General features: G+C 41.4%; 3 protein-coding genes across 5 annotated transcripts in view; 2 read left to right on the top strand and 1 right to left on the bottom strand.

The window, feature by feature from the left end:
* LOC114433026 (transcription initiation factor TFIID subunit 4) overlaps window positions 1-16,804 on the bottom strand; it is a 65,251-nt gene extending 48,447 nt beyond the window's left edge. The window contains exons 1-8 of one of the 2 annotated variants that reach the window (XM_028401260.1): window positions 15,295-16,804; window positions 13,570-13,724; window positions 7,859-8,002; window positions 6,322-6,474; window positions 5,556-5,678; window positions 5,068-5,157; window positions 3,967-4,176; window positions 623-698 (exon numbers count right to left, since the gene is read on the bottom strand). In XM_028401260.1, the coding sequence (XP_028257061.1) occupies window positions 623-698; window positions 3,967-4,176; window positions 5,068-5,157; window positions 5,556-5,678; window positions 6,322-6,474; window positions 7,859-8,002; window positions 13,570-13,724; window positions 15,295-16,660 (2,317 nt within the window). In that variant the 5' untranslated portion in view covers window positions 16,661-16,804. The remainder of the gene's footprint in view (window positions 1-622; window positions 699-3,966; window positions 4,177-5,067; window positions 5,158-5,555; window positions 5,679-6,321; window positions 6,475-7,858; window positions 8,003-13,569; window positions 13,725-15,294) is intronic. The other variant, XM_028401261.1, reaches the window with a different exon arrangement.
* Window positions 16,805-17,790: 986 nt separating this feature from the next.
* Window positions 17,791-23,575, top strand: lsm14ab (LSM14A mRNA processing body assembly factor b). 2 transcript variants are annotated; one of them, XM_028401266.1, is made up of 10 exons: window positions 17,791-18,300; window positions 18,921-19,084; window positions 19,612-19,762; window positions 20,115-20,303; window positions 20,470-20,553; window positions 20,647-20,823; window positions 21,058-21,214; window positions 21,407-21,433; window positions 21,668-21,896; window positions 21,988-23,575. In XM_028401266.1, the coding sequence occupies exons 1-10, from the start codon at window positions 18,177-18,179 to the stop codon at window positions 22,006-22,008; spliced, it is 1,323 nt and encodes a 440-aa protein (XP_028257067.1). In that variant the 5' UTR covers window positions 17,791-18,176; the 3' UTR covers window positions 22,009-23,575. The 2 variants fall into 2 exon arrangements, with proteins under 2 accessions (XP_028257067.1, XP_028257066.1); XM_028401265.1 differs by having other exon boundaries at window positions 17,793-18,300; window positions 21,985-23,575.
* A 509-nt stretch (window positions 23,576-24,084) lies between these two features.
* Window positions 24,085-25,087, top strand: ss18l2 (ss18, like 2). Its single transcript, XM_028401267.1, has 4 exons — window positions 24,085-24,230; window positions 24,424-24,500; window positions 24,631-24,715; window positions 24,823-25,087. Exons 1-4 carry the CDS (start codon window positions 24,162-24,164, stop codon window positions 24,880-24,882), a joined length of 291 nt encoding a protein of 96 aa, XP_028257068.1. The 5' UTR covers window positions 24,085-24,161; the 3' UTR covers window positions 24,883-25,087.
* Window positions 25,088-25,156: the final 69 nt, after the last annotated feature.

The following is a 25,156-nucleotide window of genomic DNA, read 5'->3' as shown; positions in this document are numbered from 1 at the left end:
CGCATTCCAATTTATGGGCATAAAACAACCTACAGATCTTTCACTGCAGGCAATCTTGGGGAAGGGGGCAGATCAAATTTGTATGCACCTCCGATCGTACACAGGCAGACACACACATACACACAGTAGAGCCCAAACAGGTACAAACACGTACACACATTACACACCACTTGAGAGCGCACATCTCTCTTAGGGGAGCGTTACACCCGGTTGGTGTTGGGGCGATATTTGTGGGCTTCTGTAGGAAGAGTGTTTGTGAATCAGTGTGAGTAAGCAGCAGCGCAAATGTTTGAGAAGGCTTTATAACCAGACAGGAAAAAAACACCTGTTCTCTCTGTGGCTCCTGTCTGTTTACACTGCTTACCGCATACTGAAAGAGTTTTACTGAGACTTAAAGTTTCACTAATGCGTATCCTGTCTTTATATTATTCTGCTGGCTCTTTATTTAGCCAAGTCAGGCTGAGCTTCAAAACGATTTCATGCAGACTCTCTGGCAGATCTTTAACCAAATGTCCACTTCAGTTCTCTGCACATCTTTTTTCTGGGCACTGGAATGTCTAAAATAAGAAAGCTAGATATAGTGAATATTTAATTGTATTCAGAAGGTCTGCAAATGTCCTACCTTGTGCTCTGATGGACTGTGTGATCACCACAGGCATCCGGACTTGGCTATCGACAGTACCTCCTGTCTTGACACCCTGAGGAAGAAAAACTTTATTGTAGCAATGCTAAGAGAGAAATACTTGGAAAGTAAGAGGAGATTGAGAGGTATGAAATTGCATCGCTCTATTTGTAATGCAACCTGAAGAGAAATAGTTTAGGGAAAAGTCAACTTTCACACACAGTTTTATGGCGAGAACTAATCAATAAGAGCTGCTTGAGTGACTAATATTTAATATATCAGATACAGAAAACCAGGATAGATGCAGAATATGTGCGAGGGTGATGGTTTCTACAATGTCCAGCTCCACACAGTACTAAGAAAGTAGAAATCAAATTAAATGCACACGGGGGTGTGGATTTTCTACCACTGTATGGGGCCTAGGTTTGCATGCATTTGCAGATAAGACAAAGGCAATAAGGAGTCACGACCGCAGTGAAAAAAGTAGTTTAGAAGAAAAAGTACTAGTAGTAGTAGTACAAGAATAAAGGAGGAGCAGGGGGTGGGTGGAGGGGGGACTATGCTGGGCTATTAGAGTCACTTCCTTCCTTGGTAGCAGCTATGGGCCGAGCCTCAGGCTCAGCCATCCATTCCTACCAGTTTGCTTCTTGCTGCATATTTTTTAGCCTTGTTTTCCATTCCCTGACACATGCTATATTACTGTTCAAGCGACTGAAAAAAGACAGAGGCCATTTTTCCCAAAGATCCACTGCAGGGGCCTGTGAGAGTGGGAGGGAAGGGGAAAAATACATTCAGAACAAGCACAGATAGCTAACACCTCTGGCTAGCCAGCGACACAGTTAAGAGAGGAGGAAAAATTCAGGTAGGAAGTTGAAGAATCGGGGATAGAGGCACTTTTTTTTCATTTCAAAAGTTTCTTACATTTAAACTTTAATTATCAGGGTGAAACGGAAAGTTTAATGTCATTTGAGGGAAACAAGAGCATATTTATTTAAGCATTAGTTTGTGCTATATAAAGATTTCTATATGTAACAGTGGAGGTGGATAGACTTTGATTTTCCAGAGATGTTGAAGATGTTGTACAACTTGAAGAACAGGATTGTAAATACAACACCTTTATATAATATAAAATATTTATATATACATTGTAAATGTATATACTTTATACACATTGTTGCAGTGAAGAATAAACTGCTATAGTCTGTAGTGATGTGGCCTACTTTCATCTCTCCATTCAGTTTTTTCAAGTCAATTCACCTCCAACAACATTTGCCCTGAGGAGCTTTAAGGTCCAGTTCCCTTCCAGCCTTTGCTGCAACTAAAAAAAATGACCTTTAATTAGGCCGAGAGTCTTTCCCCACTACATGGAGAAATGCAGTAAAAACAGTACATTTAATTATAATTAAACCTAAATTATATCCTGCATCACTACTTAGGGTACATTAAACATAACAATGTAAAAGAATCAGTACAGATTTTGTGTAGGGTTTAGGTAAATGAGAAACCTTAAATATGGACCTTATATGCATAAAATGTATTTCCTTAATACTCCACAAATCATCCCTATATCATTGTAGTAGCAGCAGATATTCAGCCTAATTCAACTAGCTGCCTCCTTTCAGTCTGTTGATGTGCCAGTGGCGATCATTTACTAATGTTTTGTGTGAGCTTATGTTGGTGTTGTGTATGGATGTGCGTGTGCGTGTAAGAGAGTGAAAGAGACGGCAAGAGAGACCAGAGGCATGTTCTGGACATAGACTGCGGCCGCCACATTGCTTTAAAATTGACCTGGGGCTGACCTAGTTACCTTGCTTCACCCTTTAACCGTTAACGGGTAAAGAGAGAGGGAGAGAGGGGAGAGAAAGGGAGATGAGAGGGCGATGTGGGGGCAGATACAGTGAGAGAAACTGTTGGAAAGAGATGGAGAGAAAGTAAATGGGGGGAAAGAGGAAAAGAGTAAGTGGCTGACAAAGATGAGGAGAAAGTCAGTCTGGGGAAAACAAGAGAAGGAAGGAAGGAAGGAAGAGGAAAAGTGAGAGAATAGCTAAGAGAGAAAATCTAAAAGAGAAAGAGAGAACCCTCTAGCTTTCCCACCCCTACGCCTGGACCAGGCCAATCTGAGTCTGACCTCACTTGACCTATCCATAGACGTCTGTGCTCTGTGGGACTGCATGGTTTTCAAGGCGCAAGAGTACACACACACATACAGTATACACACACAGATGTAGCACAGATGTGAGTGGATGAGACTGTCACATCCTAGTGCTAGGCCCTGCAGGTTACCTGGCCTTAATTCAGCTGTGTCCCCACACCATCACTGGATAAACTACTCGAAGCCCCCAGGTGTGTCTAACATCACTGACACTATAACAAGAATATGCATGTAGGACAGATGGCAGTAGGCTGTGTCTACTTAAGGCTCTGCGAGTAAAACCTATTGTCATTATAGCACCTTTAGATGCATTGTGATCCAATAACATTTGTTTCAAGAAAAACTGGACTCTTTATTGAAGTCTCTTAGATGCTTTTAGGTCATTCATACCAGTGTTGGCAGGTCAAATGTGTGACAGGGTAGGGGCAGAGGATAGCAGCATAAATTTCTCTCTGTCGCAGTTTTGTGTTTTAAAAGTCAATAACACATGATTTATCGTAGTTCATTTACTTATATTAGTCAAGTGTATAGGTATACATACCGTAATCTAATCCACTGCTTGATTACCTGCTCTGATCGGTGCATGTTCATTTGCTGTCTGCATGGTACATGGTCTTTCCACATAGTAATGTACAATGTCCTCGGCCCAACTCTTGCTCTTACAAATATTTTTTTCTTCTTGTGATTCCTCAATGAATCTGTGAGCAGCATATGACTCAAACTCCATGTTAGTACAGTGTTGTACACAAAAAAACTCACCATTCCCAGTACGGCCAGTTGGTTACATTTATCACATCTAAGCACTAAACTATTGAATTTTGGAATATTGTGTAAAAAAATATTATAGGAAATTATGTGGCTATCTAACTGTCCTGTTCACTGTCCTCACACATCTTCTGTGGCAAAGGCATTTCTGTGCATGACAACCAGCTGATTACAGCAAAAGGAATGAGACTTATCTGGTGGTTTATATTTGTATACCTCATTAGTAACTCCTATTGTAAAAGACTGTATTTGCAATATATCACTGCAATGATCCCGTTTCTCCAGAAATACATACCATTAGGGTGACTGTAATGTTTAGACTTATTGTACTTTGTTATTCAATGTTAATTTGAATTCTAAATGTAAACAATGTGGTAACTGTGTCTGCACTGGTGTTTTTAACTGGTCCGCACTACTGTATACATACCATTGCAGCTGCATGTCCGAGTGTCCCAGCAGGCAGAGCACTGGCACCCGTAGTGGTGCTGACGCTGTTAGGGTGGCGTATGCGGACAGCTGGCCCAGCCACGATGGCAGGAGGCGTGCCGCAGGGTGCTGGTTTGACTCCCTGCTGCGGGGGTTGGGTCAGGGACTGCTGACTATTCAGCAAAGACAGCCTCAGGGCCGGGAGGCTCTTCTGTTGACGGGCAGAGGGAGGTCAGAGTTTATAGTCACACAGCGAAACAGACATGCATGACAAAACAGCATACACAGCTGCAGCAACAAATACTGCTGTGGTCACTGACTAATTTAGCATGATGATATCACAGAAATATGGCTGCAGGCGATGGCGATAAAAATTTCTGCAGAGACACATGGTCCTACCTGTGCATTTTTACTGTGATTTCATACATAGTTAAAACATTTACCTCTACACTGAAACTGTCCGATTTGTTACATATTATGCAGTATGATTAATACTGTGTACAGCATTACCATTAGCAATTTATCATAACCCACTGTCAGAGTCAACCTGGGGAGCTGATGTTGTTTCATAGAGACTATTTCAGGCATATTTTTGACGTAAGCGACCTAACATTGCATGACAACATGTGTTTGTGGCCAGGCTGGGCGGTCGAGCGCCTTGATGTGACACTCATCGCAGCTGGCTGAAGAAACCTGCTGGCTACTGGCAGGGACGGCTGCAGGGGCCACTGTCAAACACAGTCAGAAGTCAGGCCAGAGGGGTGTGTACGTGTGTGTGTATCATTCTACTGTCAGGCCATCACTGGTGTTGGTACCAGGGAAAGGGCTTCTTTAAGGGTTTAGTTTAGGAAAAATGCAGGAGAGGGGCAGCTTATAGAGGTAAGGGTAGAGAAAAAATTAAGGGGCAGGATAGGGAGCAGCTTAGGGAACAATTTTAGGGTCAGTTTCAAAAGCTGCTAAAGGGGCTGAGTAAACTGACAACATAGGGGCCCTGTTATGAGATCAACCTCATGAGAGAGACTTAGAGTTTGCTGAAAGGAAGCCGGTTTCTAAGACAAAAGTTGAGGGTGAGGCATGGTTACGTTAAAAAAAAGAATCCCACCTTGAGAAAGGGCACCAGATAAGGCTGCGGTGAAGACTTAAGTTCAGTCTGCAGTCGGCTGGTGAACTCCTCCGGCTCAATCTTAGCATCCTGTGAAGAGCAAAGTATAAACTCCATTTACTAAAGAGGCCAGGAAGTATGTTAATACATGAACAATATAAGATGAAATCCCATCAGAATCTCTACTTCCATCCTGGCACCTCAAGCAACATGTTAATGTATATTAACTGAAATTTATGCCTGAGATAGGATGGTTTTGGAAAGAGTTTCATGCTGCCATCTACAGGTTGGAAATATTCAATACAACAACACTATGTCAAATTTGGCAATGTTAGCTTGTGGTCAATCAGACGACTGAGAAGTGTGGCATTCTCCTGGCAAGACAATCACACTTAAAATGTATTCAAAGAGTTGCTCCAGCTACTCTGTCATGATGAAGCTGTGATGTCTACATAATATGAACAGTGTTTGTTTAGTTTTGAACTCACCAGCAGGTCTTGAACCAGAGCCTTGACATTCTTGGAAGTCTCAGGAGATGGAGAATTGTGTGATGCCAGTTTGATAAGTGTTGCCAGGAAATTCTTACACTTTTTCACATTCTCTTGCATTTCCTGTAGAAAAATATGTCAAAGAAAAAGAAACGTATGCTCTATCAAAAAACAACAACAACCATATAGCCTTTGATAAATTTCTTAATGTCTAAAATCCTAAAGAAAGAGGAGGTGGTCTAATAAAGGAGCTGCAAGCATCAGGCAAAAATCAGTGCATAGTGCACATTTACCACTTTGCCCAGTCACCTTTATCGCCAAATGAGACATGGCACTTGTCCAATTCAATTGCCTTTGACAGGTGTCCAAAATGCCCCTATAGGGACCCTCGAGCTGCAGTATTTAGAGACACAAGTGTCTATGTACTAGCACATCTATTAAAGCGTCCATTATGTGTGCGAGCCTGTCTGTTTATGACTGTATATGTACCTTTATGTTCCTGAATCTGCATTCACATGAGCACATGATGAGCCAGTGTGGCTGCATGTCCTTGGATTGGTATGTACTAGTGTGAATACATGAGTGCGAACATGCGTGGGCATGTGTGAGACGCTTTGTCCACGGCCAGCTGTGTGATGTGGTGAGGCTGTGGTTTCGGGGCTGAATATGTGACACAGCCAGCCTCCTGGCAGCTGTGACAGAGCTTGCTCCCTTCAGGTTGGAGTATGAGTGGTGGTGGAGGAGGAAGGGGGCAGAGGGAACAGACCTGGGACACGACAGAAGCTCCGGGGGCCGTGGCGATGCCTGTCTGCTGAGGCTGTACTGGCTGGGAGGCAGACTGGGCCGGGGCCTGGGGGGCCATAACCACGGGGGTCTGCTGCGGAGCCGTCACAGCCACGGTCGGCGCCACAGGGCCCTTCTGGAAGAGCAAGGAAGAGACAGAGAGATAAACAGGACGTGATGCCACGCTTGCAGCAAGGCCACAGAGAACAGGAGGCAGGCGCCACAGCACTCCTGTCACATCTGGTGTCCTGACTTCGGTGGACATTGCTTAACAGACAAGGAGGAGGAAGGGGAGGAGGTGACATGCTAGAGGCTGGGAAACATGGGAGACCATCAAAGCTTTTCTATACAGTCACACACCTGACAGAGGACATCTCAAACCTCATATGGAGGTACATGTTACCACTAAATCTAAAACTGTAGGCTGCTTTCTAGTAATGACATGTGTGGAGATAAACTCAAAAAATTTACAAACACAACTTCTGCTCATCAGATGAGATGCCATCAGCAGTCTCTCACTCTAAAGCCCTCATCACCTCTTTTGTTTCTCCCAGGGCCTGTTCACACTTGGCAATATAATACATCTTATGTGATGCAATCATGAGAGGACAGTTCTAAATACAGGTGTGAATGCACCCAAAAAATTGGGACACTGTGTACATTCACTTATGTGATGTAGTTGTAGTGCAGTGAGTCCTAATATGTTCAATCCTCTGCATGTTTTCTATAATCAATTGTAATTTCAAATAGATACTACTGCCTCGTTGGGAAATGCCCATTCACAAAGGAGGAAAAAAGTAGTAATCAAAGATCGCTTTCAGAAATAAAACCCTACATGTAGAACAAATAGATGCACCAGCAGAGTAAGTTATATTAAATGGCTTGGTATGTCTCAAGTGTTTATTTGATTTTTTGCAATGTTAGCAAAGCTGGGAAATTTTTCTTCACCACTCAAAGTTAGAGGCGAGCAAAATTTAATACAGCCTAAAATTACCCAATTAACTAGCGGCTGCAGAGGCCACTGCTGCCACTGTTTTGTAAAAGTTACAGTGTTTCTTTATTACAACCTCTTTCACAAGCACTGACCTTTTACAGACATCCCTTAACAGAGCTGCAACAAAAAAAACACAATTGTCTGATACAGTCAGAACGAGTTTTAAACCTACTATGCCCTATACCAACTCCATAGTTCAATGCCTACCTTATGTCCATTTAGGCCTGATGATTGTAAATACACCATCATTACCAATGACTTCTCCTCCTGCAAGCACTACACAAGCAAAGCTGCTTGCTAAAATAAGGTTTCCAGTATTTATGAATGGGCCTACTGACAATGTCATGTGTAAAAAGGTAACTCCAGGCCTGATTCCCTAGATCACATCCTCTAATGTACTGTTTTTAACCTTTAGGAAACCACTAAGGCATAGCACTGTTTCTTAACTTCATTTTTTAGAGATGCTTAAAGAAGACAATTTGTGGCAGAGGATTGAAAAACAGGTGAGTAAGGAGGGTTATCTCACTGGGCGGAGTGCAGGACAGGAGGAGGAAGAGGAGGAAGAGGAGGTCTGGAGGGCGGGGCTGGAAGGAGTGGGAGAGGGAGACGGTGCCATCTTGGCTGGGGTCAAAGGACACTGCCTGGTGGGCTGAGAGGTCACAGGAGACTGCTGGAAAGAAAGAAAGCAAGAGAGAGAGAAAGAAAAAAAAGGAAACATAGAGCGTAAAGATTTCAAAGAAAGTCGGTGACATAGGGGAGCCAGGAAAGATGAATGAATACACTCCACCGCAAAAGAAACAGTGACAGTGAGACAGTGTCAGTTTTAACTGTGAAAGGAAAAGTGAGCAGGAAGGAGATAAAAAGCAGAGAGAATACTGGGACAGTGTGTGTGTGTGTGTGTGTAAGAGAGAGAGAGAGAGAAAGACAACAACAGAATGAGAAAAGAGCAATAGCGTGCCTTGCAGACAGATGAGGAAAGGTCATGACAGCAGGAAAGGAGAAGGAAGGTGGCAGCATGTGGTGGTGGTAAAGACAAAAAAAAACAAGAAAGTTTATTTGGTCCAGCAGCAGTGGGTCATTGTGTCATACTGCTAGGGTCTGATGACTACATACTATCACTACCACTGATATAATCTATACCTATACAGAATGCTGCATACTAAATGCAGAGTTGCAGGGCAGAAAAGAAAGCAGTTAATCTCTAGGCATATGTCAGACAGATTATTGTTGCCCTGACAGATAAAACCAATTTGGCAAAATGGTGAGAAGACGGGCTACCTTTTCTTATAACATATCTTTAGCATGATTTATCATGAGATCATGGTGTCGTTTATGCATTTTTAATTGCCACCGTCAATCATCTATAGTAAATTAACAAACACACAAATATAAATTCCTTAATTTTGCCTAACACTAATGAGTATTAGACTATACTGGAAATCAAGCTCTTCTATAAACTCACTAATAAAATATTTCCCAGTGCAGGATAGATTCGAGTCTGAAACTTCTACTAAGGTTTGTTGGCTAGCGTATTAAATGCAAGTGAGGAGTGAGAGGGATGGTAACTGCCAAATGCCACAAAACCACACTGATGCCTAGTGGCTCATCTCACACACACATATACACACAGACACTCATAAACACTTCCTGGCTGCTTCCCCGCTGTCCTGTCTATTGGCCAAGACTACCCAGGAGGGCCTCTGCCCCGACCTCTGGCACTCAGCCTTCCATTCACAGACAGGCCACACACACACAAAACAAAAACAGGCACACAACCCAATGCCAAGTACAGGAGGAAAAAGACACACTACAGTGTAAATGAGAAGTAGGATAAGAAAAGGGGGAGGGAGTTTCCCCTTCACTAAAAGTTTTGTAGGATTGAAAAGAATGTTGCACTGAAGAGTTGGGGGAAGTGGGTGTATGAGGGATGAGGGGGGTGCTAAGAGCCACGGGGTGCATCCCACCGCCAGCTATGCCCCTCTCTTACTCACTGTCTCTCCCTCAAACTGACACACACACAAACACTCACGAACCAAAGCCTTGTTAGCTTTTTAAAATAATCAGGCAGTTGGATGATGAATGATTTAACAGGTATGGAAGGAAGGAAGCTCAGGATGCCTTCCGTTTCTCCCCTCAGGGTCATGGGAAGAGTGACAGGCCGACAGAGGGGTTGAGCTCTGGGAATAAACACCATTCCCTTTCATTTCCCTGCTACTGCTTTTCCTGTCGAGATGGCAATGCCGCGGCCCACTAATTTGTCATCAGAGTGACTGTGAGAGGCGATGACAATCTGCGGCTGTCTTTTGAAAGGAGTTCATATCAGGATGGATACAGGTTGGCTGGAAACAAGAGTATAGAGGGGGGAGCAGTGTATTTTTGTGTAAAGGATGCAAACTTCTGTACATGAAGTGAGATAAAAGAACAAGGTCAGCATGACCAGAATATAGTGTTTTTTTAAAATAATAGAAAAGTATCAGAGCAACTGAGGGCTCAATTTTAAAAACTCTATGGTGACATGAAGGTTTAGTGCAGTGACTATTACTGTAAGGTATATTCAACATTAATATTATAACAGGCATGCATTGCTACTGCAAGGCGTCTGGACATTTATTATCAATTTTAGCAAACACTCATCCAGCCACACAAAGTCCAAACAAACATTATCCCCTCTTTAAATTTCATAGATAGACTTTTATATGTATTTTAATTTATTTTATCTTACTGTAGGCTAATAACAGTCAACAGTCAAGTCATAGGACAGGAGTTGAAATGCAGAGAACGCTCTATTGAACAATGAAATGCTGCTCTCTAGTGTCAGTCTTTTGTCTCTGCAGTCAGTGATGTGATGAACAGGTGCCAAAGGTCTTTAGAAGGCCTCTTTACAGCTGCCTGAAAAGGCCAGAGCAAAGACTGAGCTGCTACATTAGAGCTTTTGACATAACATTGAACACTTTACCCTGAATAAAAAAAATGTGTCTCTTGCTCAGGCAGTTGTTCAGGTTTTGTTTGCTGACAATATGATTGCAGTCACAACAGCAGTTGGGGCTCTAGTATTGTCTTACACATAGAGCCACACAGAGTTTAAATCTCAGAGTTATTTAAAAGACTAAAACATTCAATACAGGTCAAAGGTGAACTTCAAAGCATTGTGAATTTAGATTTGAGTGTTGTGTGGCTGCAGCTAAAATGATCAGTCAATCCATCAATCTGCCATAACAATATGAGATATAACATAACAATAAGGAAAGTCACCACAAAGAATTGCACTATAAACATAACCTAAAAACTGCATACTGCATCCCTCCTGATATGGCAGAGAGTACTGCACTGTGCACACCTGTTCATTTTACTGTGCTCTGCTGTCACTGTGATGTTACTGCCGTTTCAGCTGTTCTACAGAGACACCGTGGGAGACTAACTATCAGATAACCTCATTATTATAAGCAATTAAGTTTCCAAGGTGTGGTCCCACCAGCATAAGCTCAAGTTTTCTAATGAATGATGTATCCACAGGTGATAATAAGCAAATTCCAATTAATGATTCAGTGGCTCATTAAAGTTTGATGAGAGGACCCCATGGAGTCATTAAGAAGCCTCGAGACATTAATTCACCAATTAATCTCAGTTTATCTATAGATAAAATAATCAGGAATATTCATTCAATATAATTACTCAGTTTAACATATTAATAATACACCAATTATGGTCTGGTGCTAAGCCATTGGTTTAATAGGGTGGTGCCCACCAACTGTGTGAATCCACATCCAGTATAATTATATCAAAGTTTTCACATTGACACGTGATGACAGACATCATGTAGAGTTGAACAGACCAAAGAATATATGATATGTAGCCATAACCACTCTCATAAAAGCAGGTCAAATGTTGGTGTCCCTCCATGAGAGAAAAAAAGTAGTAAATTCATACACGTGCTGCACTGAATTACAGTCCAAGGTAGCTGTGCTTTAATATATAACACTGTATATTTCAGTTATATGTATGACTTTCTACATATTCCCTATATTTCAGAGGAATATTTTTTTTATCCTTTGCTCCACTTTGTACTCTCTTAGGGGGTGAGGACTGTTCCTTCCGGTTATCATGATCAATCCTACAGCCTAAAATTATGTCACAGCGCTAATTATAGTTACTCTATAATTTATATATTCATTCATATATTAACTACAAATTAAAACCCTATTGTGATATAAGAAAACTAAAATATGATTCACTTTCATGAATGAATGAAGCTGCTGTGGCAGATTTTCTGTAACCCCAACTTTTAATTTTTATGGTCAACTGCAGTCAACTGCACTAATACACCACTAACATAGATACAGGTTGATGTTTCACACAGTGGTTTTGAAGCATCAGCCAGTTTTAAAGGCACAGTGGAAATTTATGTCTGTGTGATTGGAATGTTTTTCTTTTATTATTGCTTTAAAATAAAATAACTATTTTTACAATAATGTGGAATAAAGCTTACAAACAGCCCATGCTAAAGAAAGGTCAGAATAAATGACTTCCATCTATCAATCTCACCATGGGTCTCTCTTTTATCTGTTTATCAGATGTAATTTAGAACCAGGACCTATCCTACATCCTGCTGGATCTCAGTAATCAAAGTTTTCAAACTTGTCCTAAATAATAACTCTGATTCACCCTCTAACCTTAAACACGAGTCAGTTTGAAAGCATTCCTGCTGAATCTGCCTGGGGAAATTACAAAGACCATGAATCTGCCGAAAGTCTCTGACCCTAAATGCACTGCTCTGAATTTGACTTCTGATAATTACCTTTGGATATCGCAAACAGTTTTGCACCAACATCTGAAGATAATTATGATTATTTACTTGGTCATTGTGTGTCTTTTAGCTACTACTGATAATAATGTGCACATTACAGTCTCCACATGAATGTTTTTCATGTTTCAGCCCAAAGTAAAGTGTATATATGCCATGTATGTTAATTCCCGCATCATTCTAACTCTTTGACCAGGAGCTAACTCAGGTTTTGAGGTCTGAGTGCCACTTAAATAAGTCTGGTTAAATGATGCAGCTAAAAAAATGTCACTGGCCAAGGGTAAGGACAAGAGTGTGTTATCCTATTTGTTATTGATTTAGTACAGACCACACAGTTCAAGTTGCCTTTTGGCTGTGTGGCTCTGCTGTATCTCTGGTTCCGTGACAGGTCAAGGTTGCATGGAAAGGATCTGCTTTAACAACACAACCAGACAACATGTTCGGCTGTTTCTCTGCCCACGTTTTCTGGCTTCCCTTTCATCAATAACTTCTCTTAGGAAGAGGACTTTGCATCACTCAGAAGATCAGATGGAAACTTGAAGCTGTTCTTGGACCATGGGATGTAAAACAGGCACCTTTCTGAAGTCGACATGTGAAGTCTCCCATTAAAAACCCAGGTTACACCTGAGAAATCCCAGCAAACACTTTTATTGTGTTTTTCACTTGTACATTGACACGGAACATGATTTTAGTTCTTCGTTAATTACAGGCGGGTTGTCATCTTTCAGCAAACCAGGTGAGGTAATAATTATAATAAATGTTTCCCTGTTAATAAGACTAATTGTGTCCCAGCAGCTGTCACAGTGTAGCACAATATACTGAGTCTTTGTGTGAAAGCTCACCTATAGTAGAACTGAAGAGAACTAAGCAATGTGTCTGATGGTTAGAGATCCAGTCATTGTCCTGTGTGCAGAGAAAACTCTTCTTAACGTACATAACTTATTTTTTAAGGTTTTTCCCTATCTTGCCAGCATGAGACACTGCAATACAGACAAACACTTTTGGATGACACAACAAGGACTGCTCATGATGGTTAACCCTTTGCTCAGTTTTTGATTTTCTTAAAAGTTTAAAATGACAGACAGAAGGTGAAAAAATGTGTGTGACTCACAAAACAGGCACAGATCATAAACTTGCCATCACCCACACAGGAATCACCAAGTTAAGATTAAATCTGTGCAAAGGAATGTTTCACATGCAAAGCCTCACAGTGACAGACAAATCAGATGTCCCATGATCCCAACAGAAACCAAAGCTCTCCACCAATTTCTGCCAAAACATGATACGCTGAGAAAGACAACCAGATATATGTAGAACAGTTCCTTAACCTATCATGTCTCCTAGTAATGGTCTTATAAGAGCAGTAACACTCTATGCCCAGTAGTAGTCAGACTACAGATGGCAGCTGTCATGTTTGCTCTGCAGCACAGTCTCACCTGTGGGGTTGTTACTCTGAAGGATGCCCCTGTGGTGGGGGTAGCAGGTCGCGGAGAGATGTTGTTCTGGGCCTGGGCCTGAGCCTGAGCTTGAGCCAAAGCCTGCTGAGGAACCATCACCAGCTGGCCCAACTCCGTACGTACCAACACCATCCCTGAAGAAGAGCGGGGGGACATCAATTAGACAAAACACCAAAACATCTTTGTCACGGGACAACACCTAAACCTGGTACTAGCAAACTGCAGTATTGCAAGCATTAGTGACGTAGCCCATGGCAGGCCAGCATTAAACACTTTATCTTTTTAGAAATCACCCTCAGTGAAAAAGACACAGGGCCAAACACCTGATCATTCTCTGATCATTCTCTAGACTATCTAAGCAGTTATTTCTGTGGTCAGATGACAAAGAACAGTATAGAAGACAAACAACTGCAGAGTGGCACAGAAACCATTTGAACTAATGTCCATTATTACCTGCCCTTTTGACTATTTAAGATTATAAGGTTACGTCAACTGAATTAAGGGCTACAAAAATATTGTTGCTGTGGACTGATACACATAAACACCTACAATCTCAATTAAATAACCAGTTGCAGAGGTACTGATACACCTCTTGGAATGTGTATGTATGTATGTGTAACATGGACCACATGCTTTGTGCTTGGTGCTTGTACTACACTAGCCACACAGTTGCCTGTGCAGTTGGAATGTAATATTTTTTACCTCTTCTCATGAGACATGTGACAATGTGATTTATTCTTGATAGATAATGTACATATTCTCAAAACTTTTTTTGATCAATCTCATCCAAACATATCACAGTAATAAATTTAAAATAAAAACGAATAAAAAGAGGAATGTGTCTGAAAACAAAACTATTCCAGCTTGATGGGGAACAGTGTATATATAAATATATATATTTGTATTGTTTTTACGCATCAAACTTTATGCACTATGGTTTGGAATAAGTGTATGTGCATGTGACATTTCTGTAAATAGTAGTAGGTAGCGCTGAGCTATGAGAGTGATAGAGTGGCAACATTAAAGTTTGTTCTGTGAGCAACACAGTTTGATCTCATCTTGAGAAATCAAGCTTTAGCTAACTTATTAAAAGGTGCAGCTAAATTTAGTTTGACAGTTTACCTGAAAGCCTTTCAACTGTAGTTTGTTATTGTCTTATGGTGTTTACTACTTTGAGCGGTTCAGATGACACATTCTTGTTGTAACACTGATTTCCCCTTAGGCCCCTTCTTGATTTGTTGCACTCAAAACATCTAAACAAATGTTTTAATTTTAATTTTTTTAAATTTATTTTTTTTTAACATTTTAATTGAAAAGTCTCTTTCCAGAAATCTTGACCTGGTTCACTGAAAAAAAAGCTACACACCATGTTGTTGACAATGAAATCTAACACTATTTAACAAAAAAAGATAAAAACAAAACTCAGAAACAAAATTTGCATTGAGTTTATATCCCATAGCTTCAAAACTATGCAACTCACATCAAAACAATCAAAATGAATACACAGCACAGCAGGCCAGTGAGAATGTGAATATTCTCAAGTGAACTATTACTTTAAGAGCAGTAACCACATGGCACAGAATAACCCGAGGGATTCCCCAACATACAGAAACAAAACTTCCTCATAATAAAGACAGTCAGAGATAAAACCAAACCAAGGAGTGGTGCCTCTATGACACCTCTTGCCCTTCCTGTAAACCTTACCGGGTGGGATGGTAAACCCTGGGGGCAGCTGAATGGTGGTCTGCTGCTGAGGTGGTCTGACAATCAGCTGGGGGGCTACTATCCTTTGAGGAGCTGTGAGTCCAGGACGAGGTTGAGACTGTGCAGATGTGGCCACAGCAGGTGTTGGAGAGGGAGCTGTGGAGCGGACCATGCTGACAGTGCTGGTCACAGATGTGGTCTGACCAGCTCCACATACAGGACTAGCTGCCATCACTGTAACACAGGCAGCAGCTGAGGCAGAGTTCCGAGGCTGAGTTATTGTTGTGGTGGTTGTAGCTGCTGTCGTAGTTGTTGTGGGTGTGACAACAGAAGAAGCAGTGGAAACTGTGTTCATTACAGAACTGACACTACTTGAATGGCTGGACATCACGACTTTGGACTGACAGTCGTCTGGTTTGGAAGCCCCGGTGTCTGTGTCCGTTTTACCGTGGTTCTCGTGGGAAGAAGGAGAGGCGACGGCTCCTATACGTGCACCCTGTTGGACCAAGGCCGTAACACTGGTCCCGTTGCCGTTCTGTGCAATACTGGCTACAATATGATTCGGGAGTCTATGCAAAGCAATGGTAGGAGTCCCCCGATCGAGAGCAATAGCCGACTGACCTACAGGCAGGTTAGCGTTGGATACGGTGAAAGTCGAAGTGTTGATAGAGGATGTGACCGGTCCAGTGGAGTTTGGTGTAGTTGCACTGGTATCCACAGAGCTAACGTTTTCAGCCACCGCTACATTGCTGTTCCTCCTCGTCGTTATAGATGCGCCGTTCAAACTCTTTATCCGAGCCGAAGCGCTCCTCCGCGGTGTCGCTATGCGTTTTCTCGGGGTGTTCGCGTCCGTCGACGTCTCACCTGTGCACGGGGTAACCTTAGAGCCCCGGCTGGAAGTGGTGCTGATGCTGGCTGGCGGAGATGCCAAAGTTGACACACCAGATGCAGTCAGTGTTGTGATGGATGCTCCATGTGATTGCGAACCGCTGCTAGTGGTGTTCACACAGGCAGCCGAAGTGATGGAAGGCTCGCCGAAAGAAGAGGTGCAGCCCGTTGTAGGAGATGTGACAGTTTTATCTGGGATAACGTCTTTAGAGTTGAGCTCCTGTCGCATCTCAGGTTTATTACGCCGTCCTTGTTGTTGTTGTTCCAGTGTTGTGGTGCTCACTGGAGCTGGTAGCGTTTTTCCTAAGTGATGGTTAGCGGGGGCCACAGAGCCAGCGCCTCCGTTTTCGTCTGCTTTTCCCACTGGGTTGCTTTGTCCAGCAAGCTGTGACTCCAATGAGCCCACTAGGTCGCTCACAGCTTTTTCATCCACCTCTGAAAAGAGCATATCTTCCAGGGGGTCGGAGGCGCCCGCCATCTCTGATCACAGATAGCTCTTATATTCCTTTACAGTGCGCCTGCGTGTTACTAGCATAGACCGTATAGAAAAGATGGACGTAGCCATCGTGACGTCACCCATTGGTGCGAACTCCCGTTGAAGCCTCAATTTCTTTACTTCCTGGTCGCCATCTTGCCATTTTGGAGCCAGAACTGATTTGGAGAGAGAGGGCGGAGCTGGGGAAGGAGCGAGGGGCGGGTCTGAGGAGGAGACGAGGAGTGTGTACTTTGCTCAAACAGGCTCAAAGCTATGCTAACTAAGACAGCTTCCTGTCCCCTATTCCGAAGAAGATAACTCTATATCGTGCATGTTTACATTTGGCCGATGTTACGGACAAGAAGAGCAGTCGAATGTTATTGTTGTGCACTTTACTTTGACTTTCGTCCTAGTCCTATTGCTTTTTCGTGATGCACTTTAGCACGGAGTGCTGCTCTCTGCTCGTTTTTTTAAGACAGCTGTTATTCCTTCTCTTGGGCTGTAGAACACACAGCTGCATCAATCACTGAAAGTTATGAAGTCGTTTTGTTCCTTATTTTTGCCGTTTTTGCTGTCATTTGTAATTGTTAATAAAAGCTATGTTAAACTAGAGATACAGCTGTCCTTTAATAATATCAAACTTTTTACAGTTTCTACACTTACAGTAATTAAAAACACAATGGATCATTCATCACATCCTGTCACACTTTTCCAGTGATGTTAAGGAATAAAAAAGCTGTTTACATCTTTTTATGTGCAATAAAGGTATCTGTGAAGCTAGTGTAGATATTATAAGAACCTTATTCCTATAATATCTCGATGCCATTTTCATAATATTATTATGATTTTCACAACAGTGACTGGACTGTACCAGCCGCTAATCATTGTGGGAATGATGCTGACGTCATGGGAGGCAAAAATGACATCCTAGATGTATTTTTCACATTTTCTTTCCTACGGGTAAATTAGTACAACGAAGGTCACAGGTAATATTGTGATATCTACCGTGAAGTTACAGACAAGCTACAATGCGTGTCATTACAGACCGAGTAGAGGGACATCATAATCTGCTCTCAATTTGGGGTATGGGGGGGCAGTCCTGTCTAGTATCGCGTGATTATAAAATGGCTGAATCTTAAACCTCCGTTAAGCATATTTAGTTAAAATGAAGGTTTACACTTTACAAACGGCATTGTTGTTGATAATAATACCATCTCAATGCTTCGCTACATTAACCACTTTCATGTCTAAGCGCCTGTAATAGTGAGAGGGAAGAAAGAGGAGGAACAGGCCTCCACCTTCTCCCAGCATCCATAGCGGCAGGGGAGGAAAATGAAAACGGCCATGTCGTGGTAGAAATCACTTAGTGGACGCAGCGAGTGTGAGTCGCGGTCTAGCGTACGGATTAATGTTATGTAGCATTTGAACAACAACTCTGAACATAACATACCTGACTTCTGTTTTGACAGCAGAAAATATTTAGTGGAAGTAAGTGCGTTTTTAAACTCGAGGGATAAACATGAGCGGAGGAGGGACGCCGTACATAGGCAGCAAAATTAGCCTCGTCTCAAAGGCCGAGATTCGCTATGAAGGAATTTTATACACCATTGACACTGAAAACTCGACAGTAGCTCTTGCTAAAGGTAAGGTGGACCATTCTGAAGCGAAATACCGTATTTACAGCGTTATTGCACAGTTAATAAATGCTAATTTGTGGAAAACGTACAGTGTTTTTTAGTTGTTAGCTAGCTTTAGTTAGCCAACCAATAGCTAAGTAGAGCTGTAGTTGTCGCTCAGCGTCCTTTGTTTACCTTGGTTTTGGCCTAGCATTGAATGCTGAGTGCCAAGTGACTTTTAACTTCAAGGTACATTTCTTCTTACTATCAGACTGGTTTTATTAAAGTTCTAATTGTGAGGTATTAGCTTTTTGACTATTTAGCAGACATTTCCTAGTCTCGATAATGGATGAATGTGCGGATGAGCCCACACTTTAGCTCACTATAAAGTTTAGAGTACGTGTAGCTCCACATATTTGACGAAATTTGTAGAAGTAATTGTTTTTTTCAAAATCCACCCTGGATGGAGGTTAGCGTGGTTACCACAGTACATTGTTTTTTAATTTCCCCTGTTAATTAAAGTATCTTGATGAAAGTAACCAACTGGTTAAAACGCTATTTGTTGGCAAAGCATGTGTACACCTAGCATAAATAAAAAAATATTTCAAGTGCAAATAAGTTTTAATTAACGTGTGTTTTCCCAACAGTTCGGTCTTTCGGCACTGAAGATCGGCCCACTGAAAGGCCTATACCACCTCGGGAAGAAGTGTTCGAGTACATCATCTTCAGAGGAAGCGATATAAAAGACTTAACCGTTTGTGAGCCCCCCAAAGCCCCAAGCTCCCTGCCTCAGGACCCTGCCATAGTTCTGGTAAGTGCATTGTAGTCTTACTTTTTTCATTATTCTTATTTCTTTGACACTCCTGTAATGTGCTTGCGGGCTAATTGGCTCCTGTTAGTATTATAACTAACACCTGTGCATTAGCTACAACAAGGAATGGCTTCTGTAAAAAGAAGGTTCTTTTCCAAGTCCATGATCTGTTGCAAATCTTATCTTGTGATTAAAGGCGCTATGACATTCATTATAGAATTAATTCTAAGAAAAGGTCTGTTTTAATGTACACACATTTTATGCATAGAGACTTTAAGTAAAATAGTAGCTATCCTAACATGACACAAAAATCCCATACCGCCTTTCCTGTGAATAAAATGTGTGTGTCTGCTGTGAATAGGGTCTGTCATAAACCCATTCACTCTTATTACAACTGTTACAGTAACACTCACCATCTCTCATTAACCACTATGTTTCAGATTACAGTTGCATGGTGCATGATCTTTAAAAATTCTCTTATCATTTGATGTCATGATTTGTGAGCTGGCTATATATTTTTTTTCTAGTCATCTATTGGACCCAAAAATGCAACAGCAGCACCATCATTCCAGGCTTCTGGGCCCTATGCACCATTCAGCAGGGCCCCCGTCCCTTCATACAGCCAGTTCGGTGTTGCACCACTTGGAGCTCAGCAGTTTGGATCAGCTGCAGCAGGAGGTAAGGAGTATTATCATTGAGGAAAAAGTCAATTCATGTATTAAAGAGATGCTGCATGCATTTACAAAATAATTAAAAAGAATATGGCTAAGATTGTTTGATATCTTACACAATAATATTACTTGTGATGCAATCATTCACCACCATGATCTACCCAAAGTAAACTGCTGAGCAGGTTTCAAACGGTGCTCGTTATCAAAGCCTCTGTCTCACCCTGATTGCCTGATCATTTAAATAGGACACAGCTGTGTCTCTGGGAGTAGTCATGACATGTAATAAGTGTCAAGCTCCAGCTGCTCATTTGTTTAAATAAACGGTACCTTAGTTTCTGATTCACTTTCCCCATTTACAGACAGTGCTGGTCCCCAGCTGGACTCTTTAACAAAGGGTCCCACTCTGGAGCAGGCAGTGCAGGCCCCAGCTGCTCCAGCTCCACCTACAAGTGTAGGGCAGAGGACTCAGACTGGTGCAGCAGCTCCCAGACCCACCAGCAGCACCACTAGCAGCCAGAAGCCCCCGGACCTCCTGGAGCAGAGAAAAGGTAAACATTCTACAAGGCACATGGTAGATTTGTGTATTGTTCATTATCGTTGCCCAGCACATGTGATGATGAGGAGCTAAAACATATATATATATATATATATATATATATCAGTGTGTCCTGAAAGAAATAAGTAACTATTGGTTTTTTTTATTTTGCTGTTCAGCTCCCGAGGTTCAGAAAGTGGCCATGCCAGATAATAATGAACAGGTAGCTCTTGAAAACCGGGATCCCAACAGGCGCCAGATTGGTAAGCAGATGATGGAATTGCTATTGTTTTCTTTAAATGTAATAGTAGTCAATAATGGAGGGAAGTATGACTGGTTCTCCTGTTATTTCTCAGTTGGTATTCAGTCTAACCGCCGTGGCCGTGGAAGGGGAAACCGCAGCAGAGGCAGAGTAAATGTGCGCAGGGATGGTGCCATGAAGTTTGATGAAGACTTTGACTTTGAGAGCGCCAATGCCCAGTTTCACAAAGATGAGATTGACAAAGAGCTCCAGAACAAGCTCAAACTGAGAGGTACCTTATTTTAGTCCTAAGCGACCACAACACAAAACCCCACAGAACCTTAAAGGGGAGGCGTCTTTATTCAAGATGTTGGCTCAGATTGATTTTAACTAGTGATAGTACAACACTGACACTATAGTTGGTTATAGTTATATTATAGCTTTTACTGCATAATACTTTTTTATTGACTTTGAATTTTTGTTTTTATGGTGTCTAATGTTTTACAACATTTCTTCCATTTTACAGATGACAAAACTGAGAAGGCCCTGAATGGAGAGGAAAAAGCTGACTCAGAACATCCAGCCACTGAGGCTCCTGCTGAGGAAGAGGAGGCTGTGATAAACTCCTGTTACTACGACAAGTCCAAGTCCTTCTTTGATAACTTGTCCTGTGACGATCCAAGGTGCCTTTTCTTTTTTAAATAAACCCAATGAGGTGGAGGAGTTTTTATTTTATTTGTTTACACTGAAGTCTAATAGTAGAAATAACTATCTGCCAGATTGTTAAAGAAAAAAGCCAGGACCTTCAGTGAAACCATTTTAAACACGTATATTGAAGTGAATATACTAATTTGTGTTGTTTTATCTCTTTCAAGTAAAATGGGCGACAGAGGATTTTCAAAGTAAGTCCCTTTTGGTATTGGGAGAGGCACCACAGGTGATCGGGACCAATATCAAATTTATCTTCAAAATACACCCATGTGTGTCTTAATTCAAACATGAGCATCTTGAGCAAAATGCGTATTTGAAATTCCTGTAACATCCTCTGGTGCCTTCTCTTTTTGGTTTAATTTTTTGTTGAAGTATGTTTATTTGGTTTTGATCAGTAAAAACTGGATTCTGTTTTCATCTGCCAGGGACCGAAGACCAACCTGGGCAGAGGAGAGACGAATGAATGCAGAAACCTTTGGCATCCCACTGAGGCATAACCGAGGACGAGGAGGTTACCGCGGACGAGGCTTCATGGGGCCCCGTGGTGGCAGAGGGCGACCGTCAAGCCGAGGGTCCTTTGGGCCACCACGGGGGGCTCCTCCAGGTTTCAGAGGTGGCAGAGGAGGCCGGGATTTCTCTGACTTTGAATACAGGGTAAATCTAACAGCTTTCTGAGTGCTGACATCAGAACATTATTATTTAAGGAGGGTGGCAATTTCAAACTTGTCTCTTTTCTTTCCAGAAGGACAACAAGGTGGCTGCGTAGTGTTGCAGCCAAGGATCCACAGAGAATTGTAGCCCCGTGACATGAAATTATTGCTGTTTCTTGGTCTCAACATTTGGATAAAATCAAGACATCCCGTCAGTCACCAGCACCACGGTGGACTGTTGATCAGGGAGCTCCCCCTTGCCCCAGAAGCTTTCTTTTATAAACAGTCACCAGATGGACAAGACCGCATATAAATACGTTGCTTTAGAGTATTTCTGTACTTTTGCATAAATCAGTTTTCTTTCTTACTACAGATGTCTTTGATTAAACGCTGTATGCAGAGAACCCTCTGACACTGTGAGTGGATCACACTCATCGTGATTGATAGCTTTAGGTTTTGTCTTTTGTTGTTTTGATATAAGATTTTGGCACCAAATTTAAATTTATCGCCTGTTGCCCCATTCCTTTCTCTGTTCAAACAAAGTTTGGTTTCTGTGTGTTCAGTATATTTATGCAGTTAGCATTACTTTTACTTTGTGATGACATGATTTGTTCTCAGAAGTAGTAAAACCAGCTAAAGGAGGAGATAATGAGCTAATATGCTAAAGAATGAATGTACATGGAGCTCATCTTATTCTTGCAGCCCCAAGCAAAACTGACCACTTGTAGTTTTTACAGAAATGCGTTTAGGATCGTAAGATCGTACTTTAAGACCTCCCACATCAGATCAATTGTCTTTCTGATGAGGTGTGTAGCTGGACTTCTGCTAGCCTGGTAATGATGGCAAGCAGTTTGACTGAAGTCTGTGGTTTACTGCAATTCTTTTTGACTAGTTGTGTTTACACAGTTGACAATAAAATAGCGTCTCCATTATTTGTGTGATCCTTAGAAGTTCTGAGGAATGGAAGCCCAAACTGTGTAGAATTGACTGAAAGTTCTCTGCTGTTTTGCCAAAAAAAAATATGAGCTAAAATTTTGTTGCAGCCACAAGTTAAGTCTCTCATCTCAGTACCTCTTAATTAATTTAAACTATTTTCCCAAACATACTGAGCCGTCTGTTAAAGTTGAATTGTCTTACAGTGTCATAGTCGTCTCCTTCTGTCTCTACAGTCAGTAGTACTGGAAAGGATTGTTTACTGAAAATGGGAAATGTTGTAAATGGATTGAAGTGTCTCAAAGTGTAAGTTCGTACAAATGGCAGCATTATTGATAGATGTCAGCTCCTCTTGTTGCATTGTTGTGAATGTGATTGTTTTCTAGGGTGATTTTTTTTTTTTTTACCGAGTTAAGAACAAAGGGACAGTAACTGCATGCCAGCACAGCAGACATTGGATATTTTCTTTCTGACTCTGATTTAATAGTGCTTTAGGGAGTGCCTTCAGAGTGGCTAATGTTTTTTTACAGCTCTCCCTTTAAACTTAAAGGTTACCTTTTGACAAAAGTATTGATAGCACTACAAGATGAAACTAGATCAGTTCTGCAGCTGTGGTTCTTAAGAACAGAGCAGCCAGTCTAATCAGATGCAACATGACAGCTGATCACTGCTTGATGGTCAAAAAGAACCATCATTTGATGTGGGCTTTCACAACATTTTTTACATTAAAATAAAGAGTTCTACAATTTATATGTCTTGCTCTCATTTGTATTTTAAACTGCAATTTAAACCATTTTAAGTCTCAAATTTAAAAATGAGTTTGACTTGAAATGTCATCAGTTAATTTGTAACACCAGTCAAAATAAATAAAAATGTAATTACATTGCAAAGTACAACTATATTGATAATTTTAAATTGTTTTTAAAATGGTAAACATGTATAGGCTGGAGAAGCAAGATGTTATACTGGTCCTGGGTGGGGTTAACAATTTAGTCTGAGGAAATAAGTTCAATAAAAACGGAACAACATAAATGAAAGAAAAATAAAATAGTCCATATTACTGGAAAATCAGTTGAGTCTCTTTTTCATGTTTGTTCGAAGCTATCCCAGAGAATAAGATATGAAAAAAACAGTTCTAAGGACGTGTCCGGCGTTAAAGTACCAATTTTACGTCAATGTTGCTAGACGGCCACTGCCCGGAAGATGGCGCTAGTACCACCGGAATGACGCAGCCCTCGAATTAAAACATGTGACGAAGAAGAAGTGGGCGGCGAGAAAGAAGAAGAGTACCTATGCGAACGTAAACAAACGGTTAAATATTTGCGACTATTCAGAAATGTCGATTGTTTTTGTGCCAAAGAAACTACGAGGAAAGGCGAAAATCAACCAAGAAACGATACAGCGGGTAAGACAAACCGACAGGCAGCTGCAAGCTCTTACTTTTGTACATTTACTCTTGAACCGAGCATTAGCTGTTAGCCAAGAGCTAATTGCTGTGGGAACATATTCATTCATCAAGCAAGTCTTCTTGTAATATAATTTATCTTGCGCGGATCTACCTGAAACTGTATATTCACTGTCATTTTATTTTCCAACAGTTGCTGGACGAAAATGATCAATTAATCAGATGTATCACAGAGTACATGCAGAAAGGACGAGCAGTGGAGTGTGTACAGTAAGTTGAAAACCCCAAGCTAACATAGCGCATAGCGTAGCTGTCCCCAACAATGGAAAGGGGGAAATAGAAAGTTACTTAAGCAAATATATTCTTATAGTCTGATTGTTTTCCTTTTGTTTTCTGCCAGATACCAACAGATCCTGCATCGCAATATCGTCTATCTGGCAACCATAGCTGACGCTAGCCCTGACAACATGCCTTCCTCTACGAATGTAAGCATCAACCACTAAACACGTGACCAACATTTGTTGTAAGAATATTGTTCCTGTGACATGCTTGGGCTTGTTCTAATACTCTGTTATGATCCGTATGTTTTCAGCCTGCATCTAATAACACCTCAGCCTCATCAGCAGCTGTGAATGTGCAGAGGAGGACATGATGATGGAGTTTCTGTCAGTGGGTTTGTGGTGGGATGTCCTCCGTGCATCTGTACTTTAAAACACATGAAATATGTTTAGTACAAGCTATTGTGTCCAGTAATGTAAAAAAAAATGTAGAAAATGGTCAATTGTGAACTTATTTTCCCCCAAATGTTGTTATTCAATGTCATGTGAATTAAAAGACATTTTGTACTTTTGAAAGTAGCTGCTGGTGTTGAAAAGTCAAATTATTTCAGACGTGTGCTGCAGGTTGTGCAAGTTTCTAAAGAGATG

The sequence above is a fragment of the Parambassis ranga genome, chromosome 3 (assembly GCF_900634625.1).
Source record: "Parambassis ranga chromosome 3, fParRan2.1, whole genome shotgun sequence".
NCBI lineage: Eukaryota > Metazoa > Chordata > Actinopteri > Ambassidae > Parambassis > Parambassis ranga.
Note: the sequence above shows the minus strand (reverse complement) of the source record. Positions and strands in the feature narration are given on the sequence as shown.

Coding starts and splice junctions, on each gene's coding strand:
- ss18l2 (XM_028401267.1), top strand. CDS start 24,162: ATGTCGATTGTTTTTGTGCCAAAGAAACTACGAGGAAAGGCGAAAATC. Junction 24,501..24,630: donor CGAGCAGTGGAGTGTGTACA/GTAAGTTGAAAA, acceptor GTTTTCTGCCAG/ATACCAACAGATCCTGCATC. Junction 24,716..24,822: donor ACATGCCTTCCTCTACGAAT/GTAAGCATCAAC, acceptor GTATGTTTTCAG/CCTGCATCTAATAACACCTC.
- lsm14ab (XM_028401265.1), top strand. CDS start 18,177: ATGAGCGGAGGAGGGACGCCGTACATAGGCAGCAAAATTAGCCTCGTC. Junction 18,301..18,920: donor GACAGTAGCTCTTGCTAAAG/GTAAGGTGGACC, acceptor TTTTCCCAACAG/TTCGGTCTTTCGGCACTGAA. Junction 20,824..21,057: donor GAACAAGCTCAAACTGAGAG/GTACCTTATTTT, acceptor TCCATTTTACAG/ATGACAAAACTGAGAAGGCC.